The 19,534-nt window shown below is 33.8% G+C and overlaps 1 protein-coding gene across 1 annotated transcript in view; it reads left to right on the plus strand.

The window, feature by feature from the left end:
* Positions 1 to 256: 256 nt before the first annotated feature.
* Positions 257 to 19,534, plus strand: part of LOC142336239 (potassium voltage-gated channel protein Shaw-like) — a 65,664-nt gene continuing 46,386 nt past the window's right edge. The window contains exon 1 of the mRNA XM_075384919.1: positions 257 to 1,392. Within this exon, the coding sequence (XP_075241034.1) occupies positions 1,304 to 1,392 (89 nt within the window). The 5' untranslated portion in view covers positions 257 to 1,303. The remainder of the gene's footprint in view (positions 1,393 to 19,534) is intronic.

The following is a 19,534-nucleotide window of genomic DNA, read 5'->3' on the forward strand; positions in this document are numbered from 1 at the left end:
TCTAATTGCCATAATTATGCAATTTAGTCAGTAACTGTTTCATATATTTGCCAAAGTCACACATGCTGGACTATTTTCCCCATGAATTCAATCACATTAGAACAAATCGATGTAATGTAGTTTTGAACTGTTTGCTGCGTGCCAACTACACTTTGCCTTCAGCATTTTTCCTCCTTTTGTTAGTTAGAGTCTAGCTGGAGAGACTGGCTTGTTGTTGTTATGCTCATTCTCTCTGGCTCTTGTTTGGTAAAAATGGAATTAACAAAGAGCGTGTGTGCTTGAACGAATGAAGAATGAATGAAACCATTAAGTTTATATCAAGACTACGACTTAACAACTAACACTGGACTATTGCAAGTATCCTTACCAGTTATTAGATTCCTTTTTGTTCAAAATATTCCGATTGGTTGTTTGTTGTTGCTTATTTAGTTTGTTGGTTAGTGCCGCTATCACCACTACCTCAACTAATTCTACTACAACTGCTTTTTACTACTAGTACTAATAGTAGTGGTAGTTGTATTATTGACTTCCATAGCATTATTGAGGCTGTTTTGTGGCGGTGTTGGTAATATACGCCGTCTGTCAAGCGTGCTACTCTCCAAATGGAACCCTTGATATGCAGAAGTGGAATTTGAGGGAATACAATCCCCCACTGATAATGTCCTTCATTACTTTGTTCATTAAACAAAACAGCATTATATCATTACTTGTTTAGTCTCAACTTTGAATTTCACTCCTAATATGGATACATTTATTGAGTTTTATGTTTCAAAAAATAGTTTGCTCGTATTCAGTTCAATAATCCAACTGACATCGTTCTTTATGCCTCCACTAAGGCTATCAAACTGTGGAAAGACTGGCTCAAAACGTTCAAAGCTAATCTGTCGATGTTATGCAACTAGCTAATTTTTGTATCTGGTACAATTACATATTGAGGGAAATATTGCTACAGTTTGAACACCATATGTATCAAAGTTCAAACAGTGTCACTTTTTAAAATGAAATTAATTAAATTTTGCCAACATTTTCCTGGTTAAATGACTGCTCTATCCAAGCTACAAAAGACCTGATTTGAGACCACTTGTGTTTTATTACTACTGCTCAGATGCACAATTAATCCAACTTTTCCTCAGATGTGTCAAAAATGCGATTTGCCCAAGAGAAAAAGAAAGAAATCTGATTTTATACCAATTTCAATTAAACATTTGTCTGCAACATCAGATTTCATTTTACAGGAAATTTCTTAGTTTTCTTACGCGCTCAGTAAAGTCGAGCTAATTCAGCGCATTGTTAGTTGTGAACGATGATCCGGAGAACGGCCGACCCATCGACCGGCGATAGTTATAACTACCCCAACATAACAGACAGATTGGTGGGCAGGCACTACCACAGGTATGTTGCAGATAATCACCGCAGCGCCTCTTAATAGGGCACATTTTTCTGTCATAAAATCAATTCAGCTCTATTGAAGAAAATTTAGCTCGATGGTTGGTATCTGTTGAATATTGAAGCTTTTGAATTTTATTTCTAGCTAAATACAAATAACATAAAAGAACTGAATTACCTTTGATTAAAAAAAAAAAAAAAGAAAACATTGAATTCCAAAATGTTACACACCTAAAAGTGTCAACAAAATGGCAATGTACAAGTTCTAAAATACATAAAACAATAAGAAAATATTTTATTTACAACGTTTGGAATACTAAAAACATAAAAATAAATATATTAGAAAATAAGGAAATTAAAAACAATGAAAACTTAAAAAAGGTCCCTCAACAAATCTCTGTATTCCAACGCCTTTGGGTCCTTCAGATATTCCTTGAAATAGAATTCTTTCAAAAAACCTTTGATGTTCTTAACATTATCGAGTTTTTGTCTTTGTTCATATGGAACTTCATTGTACAATTTCATGGCTTGCAGCATCAATGATTTATCGAGGAATTCCGAATTACTTTTCACAGCCGGATAAATTTTTCCCGTTCTCGCATTCTGGTTACAATTAGAAGTTTGCAATAAATTGTTGTTACTAAAAGCTGGCAATTGTTTCCTAATATATTTCAAGAAAAAAACCATACATCGATATTTGAGAAGGAATTCAACAGGCATGATTCTGTTTTTTATTTTTAAATCAGTCGAGCGATCATACTTTTTTCTTTTGAAACACACTTTTATTCCCCAATTAAGTTGTTTTTCTAATGTTATCATGAGATTTTTTCTGATACCAACGAGCATAAGAGATGAGTATTGAATGTGACTTAAAACAAGAGCGTTCAATAGTGTTACTCTAGTTTTTATAGGAAAACAGTTCCTTATATCTTTCAAGATTTTGATGCTGCACGCCATTCTGGAGAGTATTCTTTTGGTCTCTTCTTTAAAGTTTAATTTGTTGTCTAATATTATTCCTAGATATTTTACCGACGAAGTTTCTTCTATGTTCACATTGTTAACATTTAGATAAGACGGAGTTCGTGCTTTTTTTGATGGAGCAAACACGATATATTCTGTCTTCTTATTGTTCATCATTAATTGATGTGATTGGAAGTAATAACATAGTTTTTCAATATTTTTTTCCAAATAACTTCTGGCTATATTTTCTTTAGTATGAGAAGAATAGAGGAAAGTGTCATCGGCGTACTGGATTACTTGACAATTGTTATTATCAATAGCTCTATGAAGATCATTCACATAAATGTTGAACAATATTGGTCCTAATACTGTCCCTTGCGGCACTCCTCTGTTAAGTAAAATCCAGTCGGACTCATTTCCCGAGAAAACTACTTTTTGAGTTCTGTCTTTCAAATATGATCTAATCAATTGTGTAGATGTTCCGTCGAATCCTAAACATTTCAATTTTTCTATTAGTATTTCGTGTGAGATTGAGTCAAATGCTTTTGAGAGATCGAGGAATGCTCCACAAACAGTATTCTTTTTATCCATTTCGGTTCGTACATATTCCGTACATTGTAGTATGGCATCTGTTGTGGACACTTTTTTCCTATATCCAAATTGTTTAGGTGACAGCAAGTTATTTGAGATCAAATAGTCATTAATTTGGTTCCTTATAACTTGTTCAAAAATTTTTGCCAATGCGCCGGTTACCGATATTGGGCGATAGTTAGTGGGATCTTCTGTGTTTCCTTTTTTATAAAGAGGTGAGACCAAAGCTTTTTTGAGGTCAGTCGGAAAAGAAGACTCAGAAGTAAACTCATTTATCAGAAAACAGAGAGGCTCCGCAAGGACCGATTGGGCATCTTTCAACGCCCATGCGGGAATATCTGCACTGCTGAAGGACTATCTGCACTAAGGACTATCTGCACTGCTGAAGAGCTCTTCGACTGTGATTTTAAATTTAAATGTAGCGGGAGTATAATTTGATAGGAGCATGAAATAATATTATTCATATAACTGGTGATGTAAATACGATATTTAATTGCTCTCGAACGAAGTTAGTTTTTGTAAACGTGTGTGCCCTTTTCAGAGCAAAACATTTGCTTTACCGTTTTGTTCTTGAACAGTCTCTCGATTTCACTTCTCGAGTGACTACTTGATTTCTGCGTGACCTAAATTGCTCTTATTCAGAAATTACGTCTTTTAATGCGAGGTCTATCCGCGTGATCAATGCGAACCCTTCCTTAGTCGGAAGTTTCTTCACAAAAAAACTAGGTTAACAGCCTTCTCTCTATTAATTGTGCCTGTCTTCCGAAAGCCGTTTTTACGAATGAGTCGCTTTGTTTGTAATCAATGATGATGAAAAGTATGACCAGTTGCAACTGGTTCAATAAATTTACAATCAATAATAATCATTTTGTGTTAGATAATTATCGCGTATTTTAATTATTCAACTTCTGCTACTTACCGACACATATCGCTTTTATCCTAGGATACTACTGCGGGATCGTCTAGACTCCCATAAAGAGCAGCGTTGCATAAAATTTGCAAAGAGTATTCAATTGATCAATTGGTTTCATCGCCTGGTCTTATTGGCGTGATATGAAGAAAGTGATATTAACACATCATTCACATATCTTTTAATAGAAATAATAATAATAAAAATAAACTCAAACCAAACATGGTTTCCACCATCTTGGTTTTGACTCACTTAGGGGAGGTTCTGTTTTTTAATGGTGATATTGGGACAAAAGTGATTACTATATCCCGTCAAATACACCTCAAACAGCCGCTGGATTAAGTTCAAAAATGTTTGCATTTGTTAGAATGTCGCAATAATCATCAATTACCTAAAATTTGTCATTGGATATCGTTAACTTGAATAACAGTAAAAAAACTCCAAGCCACTAACACTTTAAACCGTTTTTTTTTGTGTATCGATGTTCCTTCGACACTGGTGTTTAATTTTCGCTAGTTTGAACTTGCTTTAAGTATCTGGAGAAATTTACTCCCGAAAGATAAAATCTGTTCTTAAAAAATGACCAACTGTTTCAGCTTATTGTATTACATCTTCCGTGAAAGATAGTCTTCTTTTGCTCATAAACATAACTTGTTGAATTGAAGGCGATTATTTTATCAGAAAAACTGGATAATCTAACTGAAATGCAAAGCTTTACAGAAAAACAGCTGAAGCGTATTAACGCAAGTTAATACATCGCGGAGTTGATAAGTTCAGCAGTTGAATCTGAGATCATTATGGCTGTTTGCAGCAATAGAATAGCTTAGATGATCAGATGCTATAAGATAAACACTATGGCTGCAAACAAGACTTTCTAGCATATAATTTCTTGTCGCAACAAAAAATTGTTTGAAAAAGACTTTGAGGAGCAGAACTTTGGAGGAATTCTTTAGAAAGCACACAATACGAAGAATTTTTTAGCCTAGTCAACTGTATTGGTTTTGTAAATTCATTTTTCTAAAAGCTAAGCAAAAATTTCAATCCCAGATTTATAATTTGTATGTTTTTTGCTTAAACGACATTGAATCAAATTCACTAACAAACGTCGGTTGTTTCTTTTACTTTTATCAAATTGTAGCCTCTGGATTTATTTCGTTTTTTCCCATTTAAACGTAAACTAAATGAACAACCGTTGATACAAGACTGCTATTTTTTTCAGTCGAAAAACAATCAACATTACCAATTAAAAAACGCAGGGTACTTGATTTTGATGCAGAAAAGAACACCCATCAAAATCCAGACTTTTTGTCACAGAACAGGTTACATTGAGACCTTTTCAAGTTCAGAGTTTTTGTGGTGGAAGGAAATCGTGGAGAAGGTTTCAACCATCAAATTTTTGCTCACATTTTTTTCATCATCAATGAGTATAGTATACACATATTAAATCTAATTAACGTGATTCTCGAATCAATTCTCTAAATTTTGTATTAATAGTTTACTCGCGTTGAAAACCTTAAAATTATTCAGAATTTATTTTGACGTTTGATTTTTTCCTGTGTGATTTCCTTGTCTTTTTTTTCACCACGCAAGAGTTATAATTTTTTAATTCGAAATTTTAATTCAGTTTTGTTTGAACAGAGGAATTTATCATAAAAATCCAGGTTTAGCTGTTTGCCCTTTTTCGGTTTTTGGAAGGAAAATTTCCCTTTAAAATTTAATGATTTTGATAGTCTGAATAGTTGAATTAATGATTCTTACTTGGAAAAGTGTTCATTTAGAGTTTTACTGAAGGCAGCTGGAAAACGCTTCTAATAGACCGCGGACTTTGTTTCATTGAGCTGAAATGCCCCCATTATTGTTAATTTTGCTGAACTTTCTTGTTGGGGTTTAATAAGTGGGAATGTCTTCGATGAATCGAGTAGTTTTTGGTTATCTCGTCTTTTTCAAAAGATTTTGGCTAACGTTCTGTTCACGCTCTCGTTATAAAAGCTTTTCAATTTATTCACACAGTTTGTCAACTGCCTTCCGGTTGTGGTTGTGTTGTTTCTGCTCTTACGGTGACCAGTTTTTCCTGCTCATTCTCTGAAAAATTTTGCATGTGTAATTTTCAAATTCAGCTGTTTGTTCCTGTTGTTTGGGCAAAGTTGTAAAAAACATGATTTTAATTTATGTTCAACTACACATGTCGCACACAAGATTTTTAGCCCGAAGTCTAGAAATTTCCGCTGTTCTTTATTTTCTTTTAATTTAGGTTATCTCTAAGGGATGGCTTATTTGATCATGGTTGATTTTTAGCCATTATTGGTCCTGTGGTGATTTTCGCCTGATCTGTTTTTTGTCTGACATTTTGACTTTTTGTAGCTTGACTTCAAGTTTTCGTGGGTGACTTTATTAACTCTCGTTCCGAATTAAAGCAGCTAACTTTAATAAAAAGCAGTTTACTCCTAAAAGTCAATTAAAAATGTTTCAAAATTGGTTTCATTTTAAATCTTCGAATTGACCTATGATTGAAGTTGTAATACCATGATTTTAGTCCCTATTTGTTACTTGGCTTACTCTGCCTTATGTAACGAACATTTGTAACATTATACACCCTCCCTTATCTGATCTCGCCTGTCATGTGGCAGTTTTTCAAACGATAATAGTCTGATGTGTTTTCTAGTTGTACTGGAGCATTTTTGCTGTTTCCTCTTTTGCCTCTGCTGCTTGTCTTTTTTTCAAAGTAAATTTCTGTGAGCCCATAAATCGGTTTGGCTTTTGGCAAGAAGATTTTTGAATTTATCTGCTTAAAAGCTTTGTCTGAGTTGTACTTGGCGCTTATGTTGAGATACATTTTTTAAAAAAAACAGAGGTTAAAACGAATGTGGTCTGAAATTGGTTTTCTTGGACTTTTTTTCTGCTGTTTTCAAACTAATGATATTGCTGTAACTTTTCCGGTAGATTTCATTATCAGGTGGAAGTCCATTATCATTTGTTGTACTCTAGATGCTTTCCTTCGGTAAGACTAGGTAGATAGCAAATCCCTGAGTTAAACTGAACATGGTCAAATTGATTTTGAGTGTCCTTTTTACAGAGGGTACATATTCTGTTAAATTTGCTCTGAACTCGGTTTATTTGCTGTCTCCTGGAGCCAAATGTTCCTGTTTATAAGTTTGTTTTTTCGACCCCTGTTGAGGGGGGAAGAACTAAGCTCAAATATGTTTTTTTTGTTCAATCAATTTTGACCGAGCGATATTTTCATCGTAGAGAGTTGTGAGTGGTATCAATAAAAAGTCCAGCTTAGAATATGGAATTAAAAAGATGTTTTTGAATTTCGTTTTCTAGAGCGAGTTATCGTGGTTTAAATTTTTGTGAATGTTAAAGATTTGCGTTGCGTTATTTTTTTTACGCATTTTCTGGAATTTTACCCGAAATTTCGTCAATTTTGCTATAAATGCAAAAATTGTTAACAATAGTCCTGTTGATTTTATTTTTAAAGACGAAAAAGTATGCTTTATTATTTTATATTTTTTTGCCCGAAGTAAGCTTCTTTAGTCCCATTTGATAAAATTTGCCGGAAGTACACACCCAAATACAATCTACAACTAAATTTAAATTTAGCAGGAGTAAAGTCTGATAGGAGCATGAATTAATTATATACGTCTAATATAGGTGATGTAAATACGATTTTTAGTGGCTCTAGAATGAAGTTTGAAGTGGTTGTTATAAATGTGTGTGCCCTCTTCAGAGCAAAATTTTTGTTTACCGTTTTGTTCTAAAAAATTCTTTTGATTTCACTTCGATTGACTTCTTGATATTTGCTCCTATTCAGAAATTACGTCCTTTAAGGTGAGGTCCATCCAAGTGGTCGATCGAACTCTTCCTTAGTGGGAGTTTCTTCACCCAAAAATACTAGATTACAGCCTTCTCTCTATTAATTTGCCGTGCGTCTTTCTAAAGCCGTTTTTACGATTGAGTCGGTTTGTTTGTAATCAATGATGATGAAAAGTATGAACAGTTGCAATTGGTTCTTTAAATTTACAATCAATAATAATCATTTTTGTTATAGATAATTTTCGTGTACTTTAATTAATCAACTTTTGCTACTTACCGATACATATCACTTTCATCCTAGGTTACTACTTCGGGATCGTCTAGACTCCCATAATCAGCAGCATTGTCAGAAAAAAGTTTGCAAAGTGTATGCAATTGATCACTTGGTTTTATTGCCTGGTCTTATTGGCGTGATGTTGAGAAACTGATTTGAACACATCATCACATATCTTATAATAATATAATATTAATCAGAATATGTCATCAAATAAACCTCAAGTAGTTGATGAAATAAGTTCAAAAATGTTGACATTTATTAGAGTTTCGCAATAGGCATTAATCACCTATAATTGGTTACTGGATACCGTTAACTTGAATATTAAAAGTAAAAAGTTTTTCAAACACCTTTAAGTCTTCGGATAAATTTGCTCCCAAAAGTTAATCTGTTCTTAAAAAATGACCAACTCTTTCAGCTTATTGTTTTACATCTTCCGTGAAAGTTAGTCTTCTTTTGCTCATTAAAATAACTTGTTGAGAAATTGAAGGCGGTTTTGCAAATTCATTGTTCATTTTTCTAAAAGCTACGCAAAAATTTTAGTCCCAGATCAATAATTTATGTTTTTTTTTTGCTTAAATGACATTGAATCAAATTCACTAACAAACTTTAATTCGTTTTTTTTTATTTATATGAAATTTTAGCCTCTGGGTTTATTTCAATGTTTTTCTATTTAAACGTTAACTAACTGAAAAATTGAACAACCGTTGATACAAGACTGCTATTTTTTTCAGTCGAAAAACAATCAACATTACCAATTAAAAAACGCAGGGTACTTGATTTTCTGCAGAAAAGAAAACCCATCAAAACCCAGACTTTTTGTCACAGAACAGGTTACATTGAGACCTTTTCATGTTTAGAGTCTTGTGATGGAAGAAAATCGGTGGAGTTAAAATTTCAATTATCAAATTTTTGCTCACATTATACTTCATCATGAGTATTTAAAGTATACATATACTAATTTTAATTTAAGCTTTTCTCGAATCAGTTTTCTAGTTTTGATATTAAAGGCTTACTCGCGTTGAAACCCTAAAAAAATCATCAAAAGTATTTTTTTTGACGTTTGATTTTTTTCGCTGTGCGATTTTCTTGTTTTATTTGTCCACCACGCTTGATTTAAAAATTTTTCGATTTTTTGGTTCAGTTATGTTTGAACAGAACAATTTATCATAAAAAACCGTATTGAGTGTTTTTGTCCATTTCGGGTTTTGGGAAAATGATTTTCCCTCTAATTTTTAACAATTTTGATAGTCTGAATTGTTGAAAAAACGATTCTTCTTAATGTGTTCTTGAGAGTTTCTTAATGTGTTCTTAATGATTTTTGCGAAAGGTAGCTGGAAAACGCTTCTAATGGACCGGGGACTTTGTTCCATTGAGCTGAAATGTCCCCATTATTGTTACTTTTTCTGACTTATCTTGTTTTGGTTTAATAAGTGGGAATGTCTTAGATGAATCGAGCAGTTTTTGGTTTTCTCCTCTTTTTCAATTTTCGAAAAGTTTTTGGCTAACGTTCTGTTCACGCTCTCGTTATAAAAGCTTTTCAATTTATTCACAGTTTGTCAACTGAATTCCTGTTGTGTTGTTTTTGCTCTTACGGCGAGCAGTTTTTCCTGCTCATTCCCTGAAATTTTTTGCATGTGGAGTTTTCAAATTCAGCTGTTTGTTCCTGTTGTTTGGGGGGAAATTGTGAAAAACATATGATTTTAATTTAGTTTCAACTACACATGTCGCACACAAGATTTTAGCCTGAAGTTTAGAGATTTCTGCTGTTCTTTTTTTTCATTTAACTATGTTTATCTTTATGAGATTGTTTAATTGATCTCGGACGATTTTTAGCAATTGTATTAGTTCTATGGTCTTTTTATCTGATTTTCGCATGATCTGTTTTTTGTCTGACGCTTTGACTTTTTCTAGCTTGACTTCACGATTTTTGCGTGAGTTTGATAACTCTCATTCTTTCTTAAAGCAGCTAACTTTATTAGCGACAATTTACTATCAAAAGTCAAATATAAAACGCTTCAAAATTGGTTTTATTTTAAATCTTATAATTGATTTATAGTAAGCTCTAATACCATAATTATAAGCCCCAATGTGACATACCCACTCTGCCTGCTGTAAGGAACATTTGTGACATTATACCCCCTCCCTTAACTGATCTCGCCTGTCATTTGGGAGTAATGCAAACGATGTTAGTCCGATATGTTTTCAGCAAGTTTTACGGGACCGTTTTGGCTGTTGATGTCTTTTTTGCCTCTGCTGCTTGTCTTTTTGTCAACGTAAATTCCTTTTAACCCATAAATCTGTTTGTGGCTTTTGGCAAGGAGATTTTGCAATTTATCTGTCTAAAGGATTATATCTGAGTTGGACTTGGCGTCTATGTTGATATGCATTTAAAAAAAACACAGGTTAAAACGAACGTGGTCTGACATGGATTTGAAATGGATTGTTTTCATGGAAATTAATTCTTGTTTAAACTATGGTATTGCTGTAACGTTCCTGCTAGATTTCATTATCAGTTGGAAGTCCATTATCATTTGCTGTCCTCTAGATGCTTTCGTTGGGTAAGTATAGGTAGATAAAAAATACATGAGTTATCAAACTGAACATGGTCGAGTTGACTTCGAGAGTCCTTTAGCAGAGGGTACATTTTGTGTTAATTAGCTCTGAACTCGGATTATTTGCTGTATGAAGGAGCCAAATGTTCCTATTTTTTGCTTTTTTTTGTTTATTTGTTAGCTTATGAATGCTTGTGGCTAGAGGAGCTGTGAACACATTTTTTTTTTCGTTTTTTTTACTGCCAAAAAAATTGATATCGGATTGTGAGTACCTGTGTTAAACGTTGGTAATCTCGTTTTTAAGATAACGTAGTTAAGAAAAGTGCGGTACGTATAGCGTGTCCCATAAAGTTGAAATAAGCGAAGGTTTCAAAAGCCACAAGTTAGAGGTCAAAGTTCAAATTTAAAACATGTAGAAAAAATTGATGAATGAAAACTTAATGGAGAAAACGTTGACATTCAAATGAGCACATTGATGCTCATTTGCACGTTTTTGGCGTTTTTCGAACGTTCGCTTATTTTAACTTTATGGGACAGACTATATTAAACACTATTTGACCAGTTTACGTTCTTTAACTCGATGCCTTGATGCCTTAAAAAAATCTGCATTACAGCAAGGAAATGAAAAAGATATTTTCAGTGTTTTGTTCTATATATCTATATTTACATCATTAATTGTTTCTTGCAGCTAATCAATGGTGACACTTTAAATTTTGAAGTGTGGCCATTGATTAGCTTCAAGAAACAATTGGAAATAGATCGTGAAAGTCAACTGCCTGCTATTCTGTCGGCGGGTACACTCAAAAATGTATTTCACACTCGGTTCAAAATGTTATAAGACTGAATTTGTACTGCATTTTATTGAAGAAAACATCGAGATCGTTGTCATACGCAAGTTGAATTTGTGAACTATTCCTCCACTAAATTTTGAATTTGTTTTTTGTTTCAGTAAGGCGTTCCACGAATATTGATTATATCAATTTTTGTTATTTCATATTAAATTGATTTTCAGTTTTCTGCTATTTTAAATTATTATCAGTTTTGTGCTATTGTTCCTATGTGGTGAGAAAGGAACACTGTATCAATTCTTGGGCAATCAATCTGATTCCTCGTGATCCATCTGAATTGCAATGAAAACGACAAATATTTTGCAACAAATGTTTAGTCTCAGAAAAGTATTTTGCAAATGTTCACTTTTTGCAGTTTTTATAAATGGAAAGGACGAACCGCCCCCTTCAAATTGTCTTTTGTAAATCTGCATCTGATTGGTATGATTGACATCTCTCTTGTATTTTAGAGAGGAGAAATCAAGTCATTGCTAAATGTCATTCATCCAATATTGTTGAATGAACAAGGAAGTCTAATGAATGGTTTGCGTTGATCGTCCTTTCACTGCGGAGTCACATTGACTTCTCTGTTTCTGTATTTGCTATGTCCATCTGCCAACACTCATTCAATACGATATATAGTAATCTTAATTGACGTAGTGTGTTGTTGGCCAAGTGACTTCGACTTTAAACGCCCCCTCCTCTTTTTTACAAGTCAACTTTTTTCGTTATTTCAAAACCGCAATTTAGTTTTTAATATAAAATAAGAAAGCTGAGGCATATGTGCTTTCGCCCTGCTAGTTTCTGGCTTGTAGATCAAAACTTGTTGGTCTTCGGCATATTTGTTCTTCCAGATTAAATCTATATCTAACTGTACATGGTACATGGCACTTACGTATTAGAAATTGTGACTCAATAGTAATTTTCAACTACAAATACACTCGTTGACTTAAGTAAGCACATAAAATCCAACTTTACATGGTAAGATTCCTGTTTTTGAAGCCGATTTTATTTAACTTAATAATGGTGGTTCCTTTTGATTTTTATGTCAATCAACGCATATTCATCAGATGTTTAGATCTTAATTCAGAAAAACTGACTGGCCTACTTACAGAACAAAGCCAGATAGAATTTGGCCAGTTTTCAGTAAGCAGCGGTGAATTGAGTTCTACGTGAACTCTGTTCAACGTGATCATTAGTATGTTGATTTCACGATACAAATTTTTGCTTGAACTGAGGAGGCATGATGAAGTTGAACAGATTTCACGTGAAACTCAACTCACTGCTGCTTACAAAAAAACTGGCCAAATGCTAACAGGCATTTTACCATGTAAAATTTAATTTTGTGAGTTTACTTTCGTCAACCAGTTTATCCGGGACGTGACTGTGCTTGTACTTTGTGGAAACTTATGAGCCATTAAGATTTTTGACGTTTCATATGTCGTTTTATAAACCTCCCAACGTCGCTCTAAAGCAGACCTGAAGGTTGAAGGTTATTAAATAAACGAACACTGAAGGAAATTTGGCATAATATAAACATTATAATTTTTTTTGCTTTATAACATTATAAGCATTATAAATATTTGCAGCTTTGTACTGATGTTTTTCATAATATTTCCCGAGACAGATTTTTTGCACTCAATCCGAGTGCATTTTCATCTGTACACTTAGCTGTCTAATGTAATGTCAGTGACCTTAGAATGACCTATGGAGGTACATTCAGTTTGAGGTGCCATAAAAGTTGAGGTGCCATGAAGATACATTCAGATTGAGGTGCCATAACGTGCTATCAATTATTTAATGTATTGCTTGTTGTTCGGTCGCACTGTAGTGGGAGAGGAATTATATACTCAACTGGTTTTTATGTTAGTCAATTTTTGCCGATCGATATATTCATTGTACAGTATTGTGAGTGGTATCATTAGAAAGCTTGTAAAACGTAGTATTTCAAATTAAAAAGATTTTTTTTTTGAATTTCGCTTTTTTTTGAGGAGTTAACGGAGGTTTAAAGAAATGTGAACGTCAGCCTAACCTCCGTTGTTTTGTTCAAATTTTTCGCAAATTTCGATCGCATTTTGCTAAAGTATGTTAAAATTGTTAACGATAGTCTCATTGGTTTTATGTTTAATAACAGAAGAGGAAAAAATGCTGAATTTTCAAAAATATAGTCGAAAATTTTGCCACAACAATTGGCTCAAACTATTCGTGTGAGCCAACTGTTGTGGCAAAATTTTCAACTAATTTTTTGAAAATTCAGAATTTTTCTTTCATAAAAAATGGCATCAAATATTCCTATTTGTTCCACTTTGTCCAGTTTGAACGGTGGCGCAGACGTCAGAACACTGCAAACATAAACTTCCTTTTTTCAGATATTAGCTAATTGTACTTCCGGTTCCTCAGAAAGTTCTCTGGAAATAACCCTTTTGCTAATTTAAACCGACATTTATTTAAAAAAATGTAGTTTGTTTCTGATATATTAAGTTTTTCATTTACCAAAAAAACTATCAAGATGTTTTTGTGAGAAAATGAGTTTTTCAACAGCTGCGAAGCGATAGCAAAACCAGTTTCGGTTGATTTTTTCCATGAAAAAGGATTCTGATTGTATTTTGGGTCTGTTATTTTAAAATATTTTTGCGTTTTTTTTATCCCAATTAAGAGTCTTTTCACTTGAAGGTTCTATTATTAAGAGCTTCCTTTTAGTCCAATTGGGTCTAGTGAAACATTAATTTGTTTTTTGAGTAAAGCTCATGTTTTTTATGGCCCCGACTAATTGTTTACATAATTGTTTTTGCGTTATTTGATGTTCTTTTACCGCATTTGATTTTCGTTTGCCGCATTTGATGTTCTTTGTAGTATTATGACTGAGTCTGATTGATTATATGTCTAAATTGATATCGAGGAGCTATTGCAAAAACTCTAATGCTGTCAATTGACACGTAATGAATTTTTGGTGATATCCAAAATTCTTCATTTATTTTTGATATGACTTTTGGTCCAATCAGCTATTTTGGTAACCTTTGGGATATTTTTTGTTGTAGTTGAGAAGCAGCAGGAGTGGGACTAGTTTATCTAGTTGGTAATGAAAATCTATAGTTCAAAAATTAATCGGATTGTAATGCGGCCAGTGTATTTTTTTTGAAATACTTTTGCCTTTTCTTTGGGCTAGCTACAGACCAGAATGATTTCAAATCAAACATCAGTTTTTTACGGATCAAATTTACCACTAATCTGAGGCCAATGAACGTACATTGTAATTTCAGCTCAAAGCATATGAATTTGCTTCAACACCAATTGCATAAAACTTTTCTTGAATTTTGCGAGTGCAGCCTGTATTCAGTGTCAATGTGTTATTCAGTGTCAAAGTGACCTATTCTCACTAATGACTTGCAAAATTGTTTTCCTAGTCAGTAACAATTGATGCTGCTCGCCATTTTTAAGTTGAAAGCTTACGGTTGCTATTCCTTACGCCTTTAAAAATTTGTTTTAAGAAAAATGGTAATTTCAGGTTTGCCATTTTCTCTCATTTCTGTTACTTTTCAGCATAGTCTCAGCAAAAAGAGAGGTCATGTTTTTTCATTTGATTTATGTCGTAGTGTCATTGCAGTTTTTTTTAAAAAATATGGGTTTTTATAGTTGATTCTACGAGTTTTCATAAACTTTTTTGACAATTTTCCAATTTTTGTGGTTCTTTTTTATGTCTCGCCCGAGCATCAGGTTATCGGCTTATTAAAGACGAGTCTCATAGCATATTTATGCCGCTGAAGTATGGTGCAATTGATTGTGTTATAAATTTTTTTAATAGATTTTGATTTTATAGGCTTCGACACCGTTTCTCGCAAAATTTAATTGCCCTTTGGATTTTTGCTTGAGTGCTCTCTATTGCTCTCACTCCGAAGAAACGCTTGTTGTTAAATTAAAAATTAATTGCAGCAAAGCTAAAGAATGGCCTGATAGCCGAATGGGCACTGCTTCTGGTGAGGGATCCGGAGCTCCATGGTTCGAATCCCACACTATTTTTTAACCCATAAGGAAAAATTTATCTAGGCTACAGCCCCTGAATTAAATTGCATCGCCTGTCGTTAGAGAGCAGTTCTTCCGACATTAGTCGGTTTAAGTTTTGATTGTATAGGGGCAATTTTTGGCGCGGGGCGTGTTAAATCGGGACTCGAGATCATATTGAAAATGCTCGTCAAAGATTTTGTTTTTGAGCTGTATGCCAACGCATGCTCGTTTTTGTGTAATAACTGTGTATCCGTTCAGAATGTGGCACTTCTGTTTATTGCATAAACAAAAAGAACGTGCTAGCATAGAGTTCCTTCCTTTAACTGGTTGAATATACACTCTTAAAACATTTAATGTGGCTTCAAATTAGCTTCTGGAGTTCTACAAAACGTTTTTTACAAGTTAAACCGAATTGAAAACACATTAATAGTATGGTCATTTGAGGTTGCTCTAAACCCTGCCAAGCTGAAGAAGTGACGCTTATTTAAATGAGACTTAAAATAGTAAGGTGTTGAATCCAGAATTCATTGATCTTTTTCACCATCTGAGAACATGTAATTTTGAAAAAAAATATTTCAAACTTTTTGTTGATCGAATGATTAACTATCTCAAAAAAGCTTATTATCTGTATCTACCTTAATTTCACTTAATACAGGAATGCTTTGTCCTTATTATGACACTACTTGAAATTGTTTCGCTCAATCTGTTTCACTGCAAATTTTTCGCAGCTTTTAAAGGTTGCTCGTTTTGTCTCACGTGGAGTACTTAATGTGAACCTGGACTGCTACATCTTTTAAAATCAAGATTTTGCTATATAAACGTATCTGCCCATCATATAGGATAAATGTTGCAAATTCCGAGTTTTTTGCTTGCCTTTTTAAATGTTGCTTGCACCAGTGAGTATGCCATATTTATAAGATATTAATGACAGGATAAAACTGTTCTGTCTATGCTTTTCCTTAGTTCATTTGGAAAGAATCATTTTGTGGATGACTAGAAATAAAATTGGCTTAAATGTCTACGATCGTGTGCTTTGTTTGTCTCCTGTTTAACCCTAACTTAATAAATGTGTAGTGGCTATAAGTGTTGCTTTGGTAAATAAAAAAGCTGTTTGAAGTTGGAGTTGGTTGTTCATTGTTGTTTTCACATTGCTCCAAATTTGAACTGCAATTGAATAGTATTACAGCTTTGGGGAACTGCAATGTGTCTTGTGTCCAAACATGAAAGCTTTTCCGTCTCTTCGGTGCAAATAGGTTGGGGACTGTTCATGTCTGTCATTGTTTGACTCGTTTCCTAAACGCTTTAATGAACTGGAATAATGTCCGGTGGGGGATTTTTGGGCAATTTGTCTGGCAAATATCTACAGAGTTGATCTTATTTCATCTGGAACTAATTGTCCACTAGTCTATTTTTAGTACAGCTGGTATCAACAAATTGCAGGATTTCGGGAGACGAAGGAATTTTGGAGTTTAAAGGATTTTAGTTTTAAATCCTGTCTGAAGAAAGTTTGCAGAAACTGATTAGTGTTAATGTTTCAAAAACCACCCAACGTGTCTTGTTATTATCTGATAGGTCAATGCTCTTTGAACGTATGGTTTTCGAAACCTGTATACCGTTTAAAAACAAGGTAAATTGAGCAGTGTTGGAGTTTGAAAAGGCGGGTTCTAAATATTCCCTGATTGAAATCGCTTTAAATTCCAACTACTCAAATGAGGAAATAAGGCCAATAGTGAATGGTAGCACATGTAGCCAAGCACCGCCTGCATCACCACCGGCGCTTTATTAATTTGTAGCGATTAGGAGTCGAAATTCACCGGAGCCATTGTGGTCAATTTAATTTCCTTAGAATTGCTTTATTTTACTAGACAATCCACCCCAAAACTTCAAAATTTGACGCTTGTATAATTAATTATAGGCAGAGTAGAACACATAAAAGTGTCTAAATTTGACTTAGAAATTTTAAGTTCTGTGAGTAATGTGGCGCAATGGTCATTGAAATCTGGGAAATAATAAAAAGGGCACCAAAAAACCTTCCATAGCTACGCTGATGTAATCATATGCAACCAAAAATATTTTGATAGGAAGTTCAGTAGCTGAATATCTGTTTTTCCTAGGGTTACTTTCCAGCTTGTCGGAGAGAAATTAAATTTTCCCCGCTTTCAATAGTATATTTGAATGACGATAGTTATTTGCAACTTAACCATTGTTGTTATATTGATTTTACCGCGTATAGAGTATCTTATTTCTACATTCATGTTTCGACATTCCCAAATGAAACAATAATACAGTATTTTTGAGTATAAAAAATTCGATTGCAGCATTTTGAAGCTTTCAAAGGTATGTCATGTAGAGCCAGATTCAGATACTAAAATTATTCTGACTAACGTTACAAGTGAGCCAGGTTCAAACTTTTCAGTGGACGGCGGAGAAAGTGCAAAATGGCGTAGTTTATGCTTTAATTTTAAATTATGAACGAGTGAGGAAAATTGGGAATGGAGTTGAACGAAAACTGCAATTTGCAAACGTTGAAAAATATTCGATTTTCAATTGTGTTTTCGCAACTTTTCGTGAGGGTGGTTCTTGGTGATAACTTAACCACATTGGAGCGTCACGTCGGCACAGAATATTTGTAAATGTTTGCCTACAGAAATACCCCAATGCAGAAAGATGTACCATTTTTTTCCTGCTGTGTATAGAAGAACGTTACTGCTGACATTTGCAGTTATAGTTTTTCTGTCGTCAGCGTAAAAATTTTAAAAAATCTTATACATAAAAAATTGTTGGTTTTCATTGCTTTACAAAGATTAATGTTTTCAGTATCAGTAACATCTGAAAGCTGAGTTGTTCTTGGATCTTTTGAATATAGCGCTGGTACATTACCACACAGCGCAATTTAATTGGCTTTCCCTGATCCGAGTATTCTTGCTTGATTTATTGCATGCATTATTATGAGCTCAATGAAAACCCATCCATCGTAGGGTAACGGTAAGGTAATTGTAATTTTTCTTCCTTGAATTTGTTAGGTACCGAATCAAGTAGATTTAAGTAGTACCTGCTGTTATCTTTCTCAGTCAAATTTGGATGACGAATTTAAGTGCTGGCGCCTGTTTTTTTCATGCAAAATTTTTGATTGTCTTTTACGTCCTAGACGTTCAGATTTTTTTAAAAAAGTGATTGGATATGAGGCTCACGTGATGAGTCGAATCATACTGTAGAAGTTGTTGAAGCAATTCTATGCCTTCTCTTGGTACTGCTTGGGCCAGTGGTTTTAAAAGCGAGGAAAGGGACGGAGGAGAAAGTGCAAAATGGCGTCGTTCATGCTTTAATTTTAAATTAAAAACTAATTAATAGCCGCCCTCATCTTCTCAGCCGGCTATTATAGCGCTCCTATTTTTTTTTACTTCGTCGAATAAAAAAATGTTTCGCTTTACCTCATTTTGCCGCCTTTTCAACATTTTGCGTGAAATCTTTTTGACTTCTCTAGGCTAGTTTCTCTCTTCTCTCATTCTGCTAAAAGTGAATTTGAACATCAGTTGCTCATCAAAGCAATTCAAAATGAACAGAGTCAGTCTAAAAATTGAAGTCAGAAATAGAAACGGGATAAAACCATAACGCCCAATTTTAGATGCCCGCTATTTGAACGTCGTTCCTATAAGTCTTATTTACCATCTTTAATGCTTATTGTTATTGATAGTAGCCCCTGTAGCCTCTCTCTAAGAAACAGAAGTATGTTCAACAACGAAATGCCATCAAAATAAATCGGACTTAAAAAAATGTTTTTGTACAAAAATCTTTTTTTTTTCGATATCTTCTGTTATTTCAATCCCAATCATGCTTATTGGAATCAACGGCGGCTATTTTCCGGCAATCTGCCGGGTATGTTTTTAAATAAATTTTAAAATTAAAAACTTTTCGCAAGGGTGATTGTTGCTGATAACTTAACCACATTGGAGCTTCACGTCGGCACAGAATATTTGTTAATTTTGTCTACAGAAATACACCAATGCAGAAAACTGCGCCATTTTTCCTGCTGTGTATATAGAAACGGCGGTTACTGCTGACTTTTGGAAAACAGAAAAGTAAGTGTTTCTGTGGTCACCGTACAAAATCACTTACACTTAAAATTTTAAAGTCTTTATAAAAAATCGTTGGTTTTCATTGCTTTACAACGATTAATGTTTTCAGTATCAGTTATTTTTGAAAGCTGAGTTGTTCT

The sequence above is a fragment of the Convolutriloba macropyga genome, chromosome 3 (assembly GCF_964194025.1).
Source record: "Convolutriloba macropyga chromosome 3, txConMacr16.3, whole genome shotgun sequence".
NCBI classification, from domain to species: Eukaryota; Metazoa; Xenacoelomorpha; order Acoela; family Convolutidae; genus Convolutriloba; species Convolutriloba macropyga.